At 37.6% G+C, this 14,371-nt stretch overlaps 1 protein-coding gene across 1 annotated transcript in view; it reads left to right on the plus strand.

Annotated features, from left to right (window-relative positions):
• Window positions 1-14,371, plus strand: part of PREX2 (phosphatidylinositol-3,4,5-trisphosphate dependent Rac exchange factor 2) — a 208,729-nt gene that overhangs the window by 105,904 nt on the left and 88,454 nt on the right. Inside the window, exons 19-23 of the mRNA XM_036437097.2 lie at window positions 3,356-3,441; window positions 6,192-6,328; window positions 8,797-8,914; window positions 11,108-11,292; window positions 13,857-14,018. Of these exons, the coding sequence (XP_036292990.1) occupies window positions 3,356-3,441; window positions 6,192-6,328; window positions 8,797-8,914; window positions 11,108-11,292; window positions 13,857-14,018 (688 nt within the window). The remainder of the gene's footprint in view (window positions 1-3,355; window positions 3,442-6,191; window positions 6,329-8,796; window positions 8,915-11,107; window positions 11,293-13,856; window positions 14,019-14,371) is intronic.

Here is a 14,371-nt window from a genome sequence, read left to right on the forward strand (position 1 = left end):
GTGTTAGTGTACATACTATGGTTTTTTCAGAATTACTGTTTAATACTTATATTATTTATCAATAGTGATAGGCAACTTCATGAATTTTAAGATAAATGAAGGTTACCACTTCAAAAATAAAATAATTTATTTTAACTACTTATAGAAAGATTCTAAATATATATAATGGGGTATTCTTTCCTGCCTTAATATATATTCAGCAAAGATGGGTGCACTATTTATCTTAAGAGTTGTAGTGCAGTGTCATGGGCTACATTCTGTAGTACAACATCATCAAGGTAGATGTTTCTACCAACAGCTTACTAAAGAGTCTGAAAGAGTGGGCCTCATTAAAGTTACTAATTTAGGGGAACTTTGTGTTAGAGAGCAGCAGATAACCATCACAATGTTATCTTTCTCTAAAACTAGTTACAATCTAGTGCTCCCCCTTTATCCAACCCACCTAGGATAAGGTTAACCTAGTTGCCTGTCTCTGGACATTGTGAGGACATTTAACAGGAAAGGAATAAGGGAGTAGCATTCTTTAGCTTTACTCATGGGGTCTTAATCCCTAATTTACTCCTTTGATCACAAACATTTCAACAGGTTGAGGTCACTGGAGTCAGCAGCTTGAAAACTAGATAGGGCAAATCCTCAGTCCTAGAAGTAGTTGCTAGATGAGCAGGGTTGGAACGTGGATCTTCTGTTTCTTCCCACAGTGTTTGTTGCACAGTAGCTGGAACCCTGATATTTCTGGTCCAAGATCAAGCCTCTCATCCACCACTTGTTTGCTAATTGTGTTGCTTCAGCATCCTCAACCATAAAAAAGTGGGGATGATAAGAGTGACTATGTTACAGAGTTGCTAAGAACACTTAAATAAATTTAGATTTATAAGAACTTAGTGACATGTTAAGCCCATAATACTGTATATACTCCAGTGATCTGATCTGTGATGCTTTTTTGTTCTCTCATTTTATTTTCCCATTGCTGCTTTGTTACATCAAGAGCACATATTATATTGTATTTTAAAGCTGTTTTGAGGATGGAATACTCATTTTTTCTTTTTAATTTGTTCAAAATTTATAACCATCCCTTTATGTCCTTATTCGAATGTATAACTCATATAAATCACTCTCATATTTTTTTTTTTTTTTAAGTATCCTGTTTGGGGGGAAAAGCAAAAATGCGAGAGGTAAATACAACAGAATTTTTCTTTAGAATCTAGCTGCATTTTACAAAAGACAACACAAGGAATTCTTTTGCAGGCTTTGTAGAAGATAATTTAGGCACTTATTTTCTACAGGAAATAGAGCACCCTTGTTGTATAAATTTAATAGGCACCGTAGTGTTTCCACCAGTAAACATTTTCCAAAGATCATTTTATGAAGGGAGTCCCCATATTATGACTAAATGCATCTTTCGTGTTTTGTACACATTTTGTTAAGAAAGGTACAATAATCTTCTAGAATAGGGGTGTCGAACTCAATCAGAGAAGGGGCCAAAATCTAAAATCCAGCCTAAATCGCGGGCCGAATGGTTTACTGAACAGTCATAAACTGTCATTGTGATGGAAACGCAGCGGAGTGCAGTGATGACAGCGCGGTGCGGGCCACACTGCAAGGCCTGGCGGGACGGATTTGGCCCGCGGGCCTTGTGTTTGACACATGTGTTCAGAGTTGGGTCTGCTTCCATAGCCATATTAGGATAGAAAACATTGCCAAGAAGGACTGAGAGGCCACCGAGAATTCTGCACAATCCTAAAGAACAATAATTCATCATGGTCTGAAAGCTCTAAGTTATTTCAGTCAAAGGGAGCGCTCCTTGGTAATATATATAGAAGTATGAGTTACCTCTGGTTTTTATTTATTTATTTATTTCATACTGAGAAAATGTATTCATTCTCCTTCCCCTCCTCAGTTACTTTCTCTTTTAAGTTTATATTTGACAGATTCTAGTGATAAGTTTCTGTTCAAAGAAAGCAGATACAGTTTTATATACTAAAAAAAGTTATCTAATTAAGGATAAAGCATATATTTATTCTTTGATCTCCATCTCACCAATATGCAGATCACTTCCTAGTGTATAACAGTCTAGTGTGTGATAATACTTTCAAGGTCCCCTGGAACAGGCAATGTGCATTTCTATCCCCAAATGCCTGAATGCCTGCCTGGGTTATCTTTTAGGTGGCAGTTCCAGCCCCTGCCTTCAGGTCTAAATGCACTATCTGGCTTTCTCCAATGTTCTAGGCACCATGGTGCTCCAACAGCTATCACATAAATTACAAATAAGACGTGAGACTGTTTAATGTGCCCTTGAAGTACTGCTGCCTGTATTTCATGATTCATTCAGCAGCTTTTGGTGAACATTTGTTTCTTGAGCATCAAGGGCTATCCATCAAAATTTATTGCATCGTATTCATTTGTCTGTGCTCTCTACCGCAATTTATTATACTCATTTTTATTATGAGGTTCCATCTTATCTCCTGTTCTCTGCTTTTCATTGTCACTATCTGATTTCTGGCTTCCTTCCAAGGAGTAGCTGATTTGTTAGTGCCAAATCGGACATCCCTCCCTGGTTTGCCATGTCAGCTTACTCAAGTTTTCCAACCCCTTCATCTTTTCCATGTGGATTCATTGAAAATTTCTTTTTACTTATGCAGGTTTACATTTTGTTGTGTTATTTTTTAAAAATACCACTGGATAAATACCAACGTTAATCATATTCTTAAATTGCTTTGATGTAGTGTTTGATGCATCTGTTCTTTATAACTGGCTCTTAGTTGTTTTTTGATGGAGTTCCCAACAGATAGAAATGTATTAACTCTGTTTCTTTTATGTTAATGTTAGCAAAGAAATTTCACAGTGTGCACTGATGTCTTCTTTGTAATAATAAACAAAAGCTGGGAGCTTCCATTTTGTTAAATACCTACCTAGCTCATGGCGCAATGCAGGGCAGTAGACCAGTGGTATCTCTTTTAGTCTCCACCGATACATTGCAAAGTAAGTTTTAACACTATCATCTTTCTGGAAACTCAGACTCAGAGAAGTTAAGGAGTTCAGTCAAGTTATCCCACAATCAACTGACTAAAAGTGGATTCAGAGCAAGGAGTGTCTGAGCCCAGAGCCTGTCCTGACTCAGGTTGCAGTTGCAATGACTGTGTCAAGCGAGAAATCTGCAGTGTGTGCCTGCTCCGTGCCTTTTTGAGGGCATGCACCCTGATGCTTCTTCCCTCGAGGGTTTGGAACCCACTGTTTTTCACAGGGTCGACCCTCAATATGAATTTATTGAAAGAATAAATAAAAGTTTGGACAACTACTGTTTTAACCGGTTGTGGTGTTTTAAAGTCTTCTTACCCTATTTTCGGATTGATTTTAGGACAGTGAAAATCCCAGATTCAGCTGATGGACTTGGATTCCAGATCCGGGGGTATGGCCCATCGGTTGTGCATGCGGTGGGAAGAGGTAAGAAAGCCGTTCTGCATGGCGAACAGCTTCCCAGCACGTATTCATTCTTCACTAAACAAGAATCTGTTTAAAATGTACACAATCTTGTTATGAATGTTCTCATCATATTTTACTGTATTAACTCAATAGCAGTATATAGCCTTAAAACAATATTAAGAAAAAACATTTAAAAATTGTAGGGCATATGTATCACTGCTAAATCGTTAATAATGAATGATGCCTCCTAAAATCACTTTTCTGCGTGCTTCAGTTTAGCCAGAGAATATAATGATTTTTGAGGGCAACTCTTTGTCTTTTTTTTCTGACAGCAAGTAATTACCTTTTTGTCATTAATTCAAAGATGTGTATTTTCAGCTTTAAAAATGATCTGTGTGCTTTATAGCCTGTTGCCATATGATTACTTCAAGAATTTCTACAAGCCATGCATTTTACTAAACTATAAAATGCATTTTAAGTTAAATGATTGTAGTGACTAAAATGTTTGTTTATATTTTATTCTCCTTTTGCTTGTTCTCCATAAACAATCATGTTGATCCTCTTTGCCAGGGATTTCTGCATTTCTATCTTCAGCCCAGATTTCTTTCCTGTGTACTATCGCCCAGATCCAATTGTTTGCTATATACATAACTAGAGGCTGGGTGCACAAAATTCGTGCATGGGGGGTGGTGTGTGTGTCCCTCATCTCAGCCTGCACCCTCTCCAATCGGGAACCCCTTGAGGTATGTCCAACTACCTGTTGTGAGTCGGACATTGCTCTCACAATCTAGGACTGTAGGTTCCCCACTGCTCACCTGCCTGCTTGCCTGATTGCCTCTAACCGCTTCTGCCTGCCAGCCTTATTAACCCCTAACCATTCCCCTGCCAGCCTGATCAATGCCTAACTGCTCCTCTGCCAGCCTGATTGCCCCTAACTGCCCTCCCCTGCTGGCCCAGTCACCCCTAACTTCCCTCTCTTTCCAGTCTGGTCGCCCCTAATTTCCCTCCCCTGCTGGCCTGATTGCCTCTAACTGCCTTCCCCTGCAGGCCTGGTCACCCCTAACTGCTCTCCCCTGTTGTCCTGGTCGCCCTCAACTGCCCTCCCCTACAGGCCTGGTTACTCTGAACTTCCCTCCCCTGCAGGCCTGGGTTCCCCCCAACTGTCCTCCCCTGCATGCCTTGTCACTCCTAACTGACCTCCCCTGCAGAACTGGTCCCTCCCAACTGCTCTCCCCTGCTGGCCTGATTGCCCACAACTGCCCTTTCCTTCTGGCCCTCTTGTGGTGGCCATCTTTGACCACATGGGGATGGCCATCTTGTGTGTTGGAGTGATTGTCAATTTGCATATTACCTCTTTATTATATAGGCTGGCCCTATGGCATGTTAAAGCTCAGCATTCTCCTCAAAAGAACTTATCATTCATTCTCTAAAGCTTTACCTTCTGTATTCTCTATTTAAGTGACTCCATCTTCTCAGCCACTGAGTCCAAAAGCACAGGAGTGATCTTGGGTACTGTAGCCTCTCCACAATATCCATCATCACACATCAAATACTTGATCTCATTCTCTCCTTTATGACTAATGCTACCTTAGTTCCAATCTGGAAAATTGCAGTAGATGCTGTGATTTTGACTTTTGACTTCAATTCCAATAACCCATGGTCCATTTGCAGGGGAATAATGTCACTTCTGTGCTTAAAATTCGTAAATGTTTTTCTTTTCCATATTTAGCAAGGTTCAGACTTAGGACTTCCTGCAAAGCACCCAGAACTTCCCAACCTGGCTCTGCTCTTCTCTCCAGTATCCTTGCTGTTCTGAGTTCACTCCCAGCTGCTAATAGTTCCCTGAATGCCCAGGTTATTTCTTGACACAGTGCCTGCTTTCAGGTTGTTCTTTCTGTTGAGAATGTCCCTCACTCCAGCAAAAGTCCTTAAATATCCCTCACTTCAATCCAGAAAAAGCACTTAAAATTTCTGGGAGTGAATTTTAGTGAGGACAATTATTGAATATAAATTATGTTCTTCAAGATTTTTGTTAGTTCTTTCATGGGGGAAATTGCTTATAAAGAAAGGCTCTTCTAATATACTTATAATGGTTTTTGTAGTTATTTGTATTATATTTATTGCTTTGTTAATGGTGCTTTGAATATCAAATAATAATGACTGGAAGGTCTGAAAATCTCAGTGGCACTGGTTAATTAAATATATGTCTATGCACATAAATGATGGGCAGCTGATATTATCTGATTAATTTTATTCTTTAGTTCTCTGGTTCCTGAACTTATTTTTCTTAGCAAATCCAGTCCACTTGTAATTGATAATTGATTTGATTTGATTTCTTAAGAATTTCTTTTAATTTTTGGCATTTTAAAAATGAAAGTGAACTCTATTTTAATTTTTAGAGATTTTTGTAACTAAAGAAAGATAAATAAGGCATGATTCTGGCTTTCTCATTTTGCCATTATATATGCATATTCAGAAAATTAGACTGACTAGACGTTTTAAAGGGAAAATAACTGATTAGCATTAAAAAGGTTACTTTACAATATCCCTTCAAACTAATTCATAGGGAGGTGGGAAAATATTCTGTTACTCACAGTTTGAATGATCCGTTAAGTAGCAGAAATATGTTGAGAGAGCATCGCTATCAGAAACAAATCATCAAAAACACAGTAGCCAGATGCTTATTATATTTTTAATTGCTTTCCTTATTGCATATGTGATGAAAAGAAATCTAAAATGACTTTCTGGAAATTTTCTATGTGTATTTAAAGGAACCGTGGCTGCAGCAGCCGGTCTTCACCCTGGACAGTGTATCATCAAAGTCAATGGGATCAATGTCAGCAAAGAGACACATGCCAGCGTCATTGCACACGTCACTGCCTGCAGGAAGTACAGGAGACCAACCAAGGTGAGCTGCCTCTCAGCTTATCCAGATCTGAGTGCAAACATGCATAGAAACCCCAGGGACAGCACAGGAAGTGCTAGAGATTTTTGTGGTTTTTCCAGTTCTAGGCTCACATTTAAGCACAGCATTGTAAGTCTCATCATGGTTGCTTTGTCAAAATAATGAGTGATGATTGATTGTGCTTAAACGTTACATTTCATTGTTGTAGTATTATCACCTGTTTAAAAAAAATGCCCTGGGATTTGAGTTTTTAAATTTATCAAATTGAGATCCAAAGGTTTAAACCATTTTCCTGACCCTTGTATTTGCTTGAGAATATAGGATGGTCATTCTGTGTCTGTAGATACAAATTATAAATGCTTACAATGTTTACTATTAGAATTTTGTGAAAAACAAAAACTTCTGTGTATTATAGGGTCTGTAGTAGACTTTTGGATAAATTGAATTTAGCTCAGAAAAGAAAATACTTGTCATTATTTAAAATTGTCAGCACTATCCTCTGGTCCAAATTTCAAGTGTCATACAAAAAATAAAATTACAATCCTAATTTATAAGCAAAGCTTATTCTCTCATGAGGTGCAAGTGCACAATGGACTAAAAGAGAAAATTAAGTTTAATCCACTAAATACAAAAGGATTTTAAATGCAAAAAATCTCCAGATGAGAGGCTTGGCATTTTTTCCTGTCAGGTGTACTGAAGTCCTGTTTTCTGGATTGGGGACTAAGCCTTTGTGTCCAAATCAGAAGAATAAATGGCTGTTTTCTCACAGTTCAGGCCCAACACCCTGCAAAATATTGCACATACAAGAAAATAGCTCATCAATTTTACTTACCAATAGGTCACATTAGCATAGCAAATTAGAATTCACATATTAGTTCATAGGTTATTCTGGTTAATAGTAAGTAGTTCAATGAATGTCTATTGAACTATATTATTGAATAAATTTTTATAAAGGGCACTTCTGAAATTATCAAATCTTTCCTTTCTATCAGCATTTTAATAAATAGCTAAGTAGATTTTAGTTTTACTCATTTCTATTTTCCCAGCCTGCCTTCTTGGAGAGGATCAATAAAATGATTGAGAAAAATAATAAATGGATACAAACATTTACAAAAAGAATAACATCAGGTATTCATTGCCACAAAACAGAGTGTCCCACTCTCGGTGGCTTAAAACAATAGTGGTTGATTATTTCTCTTGATTCTGCGTGCTGATTGATGTCAGTTCCTGTGAGGGCATTGGCACCTCTGCATTACGCTGGTACTGACTGGGCACTGCAGTTCTGCTGCTGCTAACCTCTCTCCAGACTCCCCCACATGGCCTCCCTTTCCAGTCTTGAGCAAGTCTTCCCTTCTTCATGGTTTCTGGATTTCAAGAGGGGATGTTACAATTGATCAACTCTCTATTTACATCATGTTTGCTCTATCCCTTTGGGAAAATCAGATCACATGACTGCGCCCAGAGTCGGTGTGGGAGGAGTCACCTAAAGGTGTAGATTCTGGGGGATATGGGTCATAGGAGGCCACAACAGGTTACCAAGATATGTTTGAATGATCAAATGTTAGATTTTAATGATGCATAGCAATAATATAACTAAATACAATTGTGATGTTAATAAACAAGAGAAAAATGGATAATACAAATTATATCACACTTCAGTAGTGCAATTCAATTTATCACCTTACCTAGGAAAAGTATAAATTTAGAGTAATACAACCCTAAAAACCTTTACTTGGTAGTCACTTTTTCTCCCTCTCATTTATCTAAATACTAGAGGCCTAGTGCACGAATTTCATGCATCAGTGGGGTCTTTTGGCCCGGCCTGCAGGATCAAGCTAAAACTGGCTCACCAACATCCCCTGAGTTGTCCCGGATTGTGAGAGGGTATAAGCCAGGTCAAGGGACCCCACTGGTGCACGGTCAGGGCGGAGGAGGGACGCAGGATGATTTATGACATGGGAGGATTAAAAGATAGTTACATTACTTAAGAACCCAATGAGATGAAAGATGGTCTTCCAGTTTTTTTATTGATTTGATTAAAAAAACATTAAGTCTATTAAAATTTATATGACTGTTAGGAGAGCACTTAAAGGGTATGTACAATTATAGATGCTTGATTCTTTGGAAAACTGTTCATCTAACATTTATTTATTAAAAATGTAATTTACAGTTCATTTTAAGATATAATTGAGGCATTTAAATATTTGGGAAATATATCTTTCTTAAAAACATACTTTTGGGAGATAAAATTTCAATTTTTAAAGGTCAGCTTGTAAAACAACGATAGTTGGCTTTGACATTCTATTAGTTTCTGATGCTGATTTTCTTTCTTTTTCAAAATTTATTATTTTTAAACAAAATAGAAGGAAAAATAAGGTTGCAGCCCTCCTTCTGAGGCAGGTTTATGAAACAGATATGCATGTTTAGGAAGCACTAATGCCACTGAGGTTTTTTCCCTTCCTCACCTCCAGCAAGATTCCATACAGTGGGTGTATAACAGCCTCGAGAGCGCCCAGGAAGACCTTCAAAAGTCTAACACCAAACCCCCCGGGGATGAAGCAGGGGATTCCTTTGATTGCAAAGTAGAAGGTGGGCTCCATCTTTTCTCACTATTTGTTCATAGTATTCTTTTTCAACGTGCCAGTTTTTGAAAATCTGATATGTTCAAGCCACTTATGTTGTTCATTTGGGAATGTAAAGCTCTTTTAAATTACAGTTGACCTATACTAGTGCATTAGTTTCAGATGTACACATAGTTATTTGATATTTATATGCCTTTGAAGTGGTCATCATGAGAAGTCTAGGAGCCATCTATCACTATATGAAGTTATTATATTGTTGACTATATTCTTTATGCTGCACATTATATCTCTGGGACTAATTTATGTTATAACTATAAATTTGTACCTCTTAATCCCCTTCACCTTTTTGCCCATTCCCCATTCAAGCCACTTCCTTAAGTCATTGTAACTAATAGATGTCATGTCAAATGCATTAAGTAATAATAGCTTCTAGCTAACATGGAATAACTACTACACTTTGTTAGTCAACTTTATTAAAGTCTTTTACATAGATTATCTCATAAGGTCATCAAAAGAGAAAATATCATGAGGTGTGATTATCACCGTCCTCATTTTATAGGAGAAGAAATGGAGGCTAAGAGAGTGGCCCAAGTTAGTACATAGTAAATGAGGATTCAAATCTCAGTTATAAATTGTTTCCTGGTGTTGAGTTTAGATGTTGTATAGACATTACTACTCTAATGTGGTTTCCAGACCAGTAGCAGCAGAACCTGGAGCAAGAGAGAGTCCCAGAATCTCAGCCAACCCTAGATCTACGAACTCAGAATCTCCAAGTTAATAAGATCTGATCTGCATGCACACTTACATTCCAGAAGCCCTGGTTTAGAAGGTCCATAGTCCTTTTGAAAATAATTTCTTGATTCAAGTAATGTTTACTGTATTAAGGCACTCATAGTAATGAAAGAAGCAAACTAATGTGTAAACGAGAGACAGAGAGACCTTTTAATAAGGACACCTAGTATCTCTTTTCTCAGCGAAGCAAGCCAGCAGATTGCTATATTCAGTAGCTTCTTTGCCAAGAGTGAAGGGGCTGGGGCAATTGACAAATGCTTTGAATTATTGTTTCCAAAGTTTGTCACAGAAGTCTTTGAACACTCTCTTCCATTTTCCTGGCATCTTTCCACTATATATTTGGTGGGTGTCCCTACATTTTTATTGTAGTTTTAGTTTCTTTCAAACCAGCACAGGTGGAGAATTCCCTGTACACACTGCTCGTATGGGGGAACTTAGGAAAAGCTGTCTCTCCCCACTCCTGGAAGGCCACTTGGTAAGAGCCACTCATTTCATGGGCAGTATTAGAAATGCTCAACCTCGCTGGCACAGCGAGACTGTTATGATAAATCAACTCTTGTTTTTTTAATGAAGGTGAATCTCAGGACCTCATCCTGGAGCTTTCCTCTCCCTCCTCCCACTCATTTAGAGTTAGTTTCTGCTTATCATCATTGCTGTCTCAGTGAAAGGTAAAAAGAATTGAGATGCTCTGGAAGTTGATTTCTACATATGCTGGGATTTAATTATTTTTGCTATTTCCATGATTTCTAGAATTATTTTAAATAAACTCATATTCTATTTTTCTTATTTAATATTTACTGTTAGGTTTCTCAGTGTTTCTTACTTGAGATTTTAGCTGGTTTTGCTATTTTTGTTTTTGTTTTTATCAGTTGACTGATTATAGGTCAAAACCTATAAGAAGATGTTCCAAATGGGAATGTTAATATAGTGAAAGATGAGAACTTTTCTCAATGAGCTCTCTGGAAAATACTATTTGGGAGAATTCAGGCACCCTCTCTCTGAAAAAATGATTACTGCATCTCCTTTCTGCTTCCTCAGTATGGCTTTATGTATTTTTTTTTCCTGCTTTCAGAAAACATTCATCCAATGTTTAAGGCAGTTTCAAGAATGCTGACTTTAATTCATGCATGCTTTTAATGAGAAAATGTAAAATGGTGTGTAAAATGTTCATAGTGGTGTAAAGAGGCACACATATGGTCCATAGATCCAAATGGATATGTGAAGATAGAGTAGTGAGATTTGAATAACTCAGGCATATTTCTGAAAACTGTTCTTCTTTTTTAAAAAAAAGTTAACAAGGGTATATACTTTATTAGCACATTAAACTTAGCCATCCTTTAAAGAACTCCTTTAAAAATTATTCAAAAAGGCTCATGAGTTTGCTGAATTAAAATTGTCTTTATTCCAGAGGTGATTGACAAGTTCAACACCATGGCCATCATTGATGGGAAGAAGGAGCATGTGAGCCTGACGGTGGATAACGTGCACCTGGAATATGGGGTTGTGTATGAGTATGACAGCACCGCTGGCATCAAGTGCAACGTGGTGGAGAAGATGATCGAGCCCAAAGGTTTCTTCAGCCTCACTGCCAAGGTAAGGCCATCCTGGGAACAAGGGATTGTGTTTTTTACCCCCATCTTAAAATGTGTAAAGAGCTGTATGCGTTTCAGCTGTCAGCTCATTCAAATTCTCCCCAACCCCCATTACTCAGTATGTGTACAGTCTTCCTTTTTATTGATACTTTTTGGAGCACAGTGGGAAGTTAGATGGGACTCCAGCCCAAGGGAGTGTTAGTTGCTTTGGCAGTCTTCTCTGCATTTTATATGTTTGCTGTGTTTGTTAATTCAGTATTGTGTATACGTTTGAGATGATTTTCACACTGGGTGATGCTTTTTTTAAATGTACATAATTCTCGGAAAAGTATCTGAAGTCATGGAGTACATTATAAGAAATTTCAGATTCTGCAAGTCTCAACTTTATTTCATAAAATTTCACAAAGCTTAGAGATGATTTACGAATAGATCCTCAGACATTTATATAATTCTTGGTAGTGAAGGATATTATCCTTAGTCCTTAGCCTGCAGCAAGACAGGGAGGGAGGAACCAAGTCTTCATCCCAAAGGATAACTCATGTAGGAAGTGAGAGGTGATCCTGTGCTTGCTTTTCATTATCCTCTACAAGGGAGAGCTATCAAGCTCCTGTGGGACTCTCCACAGGTTAGAACTTCAGTATTTTGTCTGCTTTTGTATCACCCTGTGAGGATTCAGGTGTTACAAGTAAGTAAGACGACAAGTAGCTTCTCTGCCTTTATTTCTTCATCTCAATTCTTGTTTCACGTATGTGCAATCAAGATAGACTTAAAATATTTATAGCATGTATTTTTTTAATCCTTCACTCAAGGATATGTTTTTATTGCTTTTGAGAGAGAGGAAGAGAGAGAGGGAAAGAGAGGGAGAGAGAGGGAGAGAGAGAGAGAGAGAGAGAGAGAGAGAGAGAGAGAGAGAGAGAGAGAGAGAGAGAGAGAATAAATGGTTGCCTCCTGTAAAAGCCCCAACTGGGGATCAAACCCACAACTTAGGTATGTGCCCTTCCATTTGCTGTACAGGAAGACACTGCTACTAGCTGAGTTACCCGGCCAGGGCGGTAGCATATATATTTTTTAAATGTTAGTTAGAGAAAATAATTATAGAAATATAAATACACTATTTTGAAAATAATTATGTTTCTGTTTTATATTCTGAAAGTCAACTAAAAAAAAAAATGCCATTGTCGAAACCAGTTTGGCTCAGTGGATAGAGCATCTGCCTGTGGACTGAAGGGTCCCTGGTTCAATTCCAGTCACGGGCACATACCTTGGTTGCAGGCACATCCGTGGTGCGGGTTGTGCAGGAGACAGCTGGTGGATGTTTCTCTCTTATTGATGTTTCTAGCTCTCTCTCTCTCTCTCCCTTCCTCTCTGTAAAAAATCAATAAAATATATTTTAAAAAAGAAAAAAAAGAAAATAAATGTCATCATTTTGATGACATTTACTACTCTATATATCTATCTATTGATAATCTATATTTTAAAAATGCACCCCTTTCCCATCTGCATTATACTATTAAAGAGGATCCATGTAAGATTTGTGATCAAGTTATTTGCAATTATTTTATCTCCTTTTCTATTTCAAATTTGCAAAATTACATTGATTGTTTTATATATGAATGCTGAATAAGTTTAGTACACTTATGTGTTTCCACTGCACACAAGAAGAAAAGAAAATTAAAGTAGAAAAACCCCTCAAATTTCTAGATTAGTAACTCACATTCCATAATAATTAGTGGAATAAATAAATAACTCACACTCCAGATTCTGCAAGAAAGGGAAATGGAAGTGGTGAGGCAGTTCAGATACATATGCCACCTATACATTTCTCCACAAATTATTTAAAAATGTTAGGTAAGGGTGTAATCAGCCCTGTGATTTTTAAACAATTAAAAAATGCTACATATAAATATGACAAATAATTCTAAATTCATAAGACATTCTCAGTGATCTAGAGTGAGTATGTATTCGTATGAACATGCACACATGCACACAGACACATGCACACTGCCTCACCATTGATTTAAATAGCCAAAAGGATTTACAAATTGAATACATAATAGGACGCTTTTATCTGATGCTGTTATCAGATAGAGCACAGACACTGCAGGTGGCATTGATTGTTATTTTAGTAAGAGGACCTCTTATTTATTCAGTCCTTCAGCAAACACTTGTTAAATGCACTCTCTGTACTGGGAAAGTCAGGAAGCTACTCTATTGGATTTCCTTAGTTTTTGTTGCTCTATAAAATTGGAGAGAAAAAAATCTTCTGAGTAACATAGGCATTGAGTTCCCATATCAGTGTGCTGATTTATCGAGCGAGATGTCTTAGAAGCCCACTCAGCTCCTTCAGCGGAGTCTTTTATAGTCAACAGAAGGCACAGAAGGAGATACCAGACACACAGGCCCATCACTCCACCGCCAGGGCTGGGTAAACATGGAAATCCTAGGCAGCCGCAGAGGAGTGCTGGGAAGTCACCTGTGCTGTGGAAATGTGAACATTTCAGTTGGCTAATTTTGAAGGTTTTGTTTTCTTGTTCTGTTCTGCGTTTTGCATGTGTGTCCCTACAGATTCTCGAAGCCTTAGCTAAAAGTGATGATCATTTTGTACAAAACTGCACGAGCCTTAACTCTTTAAATGAAGTGATTCCTGCTGAACTTCAGAGTAAATTCAGTGCCCTCTGCAGCGAAAAAGTTGAGCACATCTGTCAGAGAATATCCAGTTACAAAAAGGTAAACATCCTATGTATACATTTCACATGTGTTATTTAAATTATTGTTTAAATGTCAAATGTAATTCAATTTCTGATATTTTCCTTATTCATGTTCCAGCTTATTAAAATGATAATTTTTACATAACATTCTAATGATTTTAAATGCCTATAAATTTATCACCTCATTTGATCTTTGCAAACCTGTAAGCTAGGGCATTATGCCACATTTTCCAAATGTAATAACTTAGGCTTAGAGAATTATATTTAACCTACTAGCAAATGATAGAGTTGGGATTTGAATCTCAACCACCTAATCCTGAAGTCAAATTTTAAAATTATACTGTAGTTCTTCTTTCCCTTTTCTCTCCACAG

This window comes from Pipistrellus kuhlii, unplaced genomic scaffold, assembly GCF_014108245.1.
Source record: "Pipistrellus kuhlii isolate mPipKuh1 unplaced genomic scaffold, mPipKuh1.p scaffold_m20_p_14, whole genome shotgun sequence".
In the NCBI taxonomy this organism is placed as follows: domain Eukaryota; kingdom Metazoa; phylum Chordata; class Mammalia; order Chiroptera; family Vespertilionidae; genus Pipistrellus; species Pipistrellus kuhlii.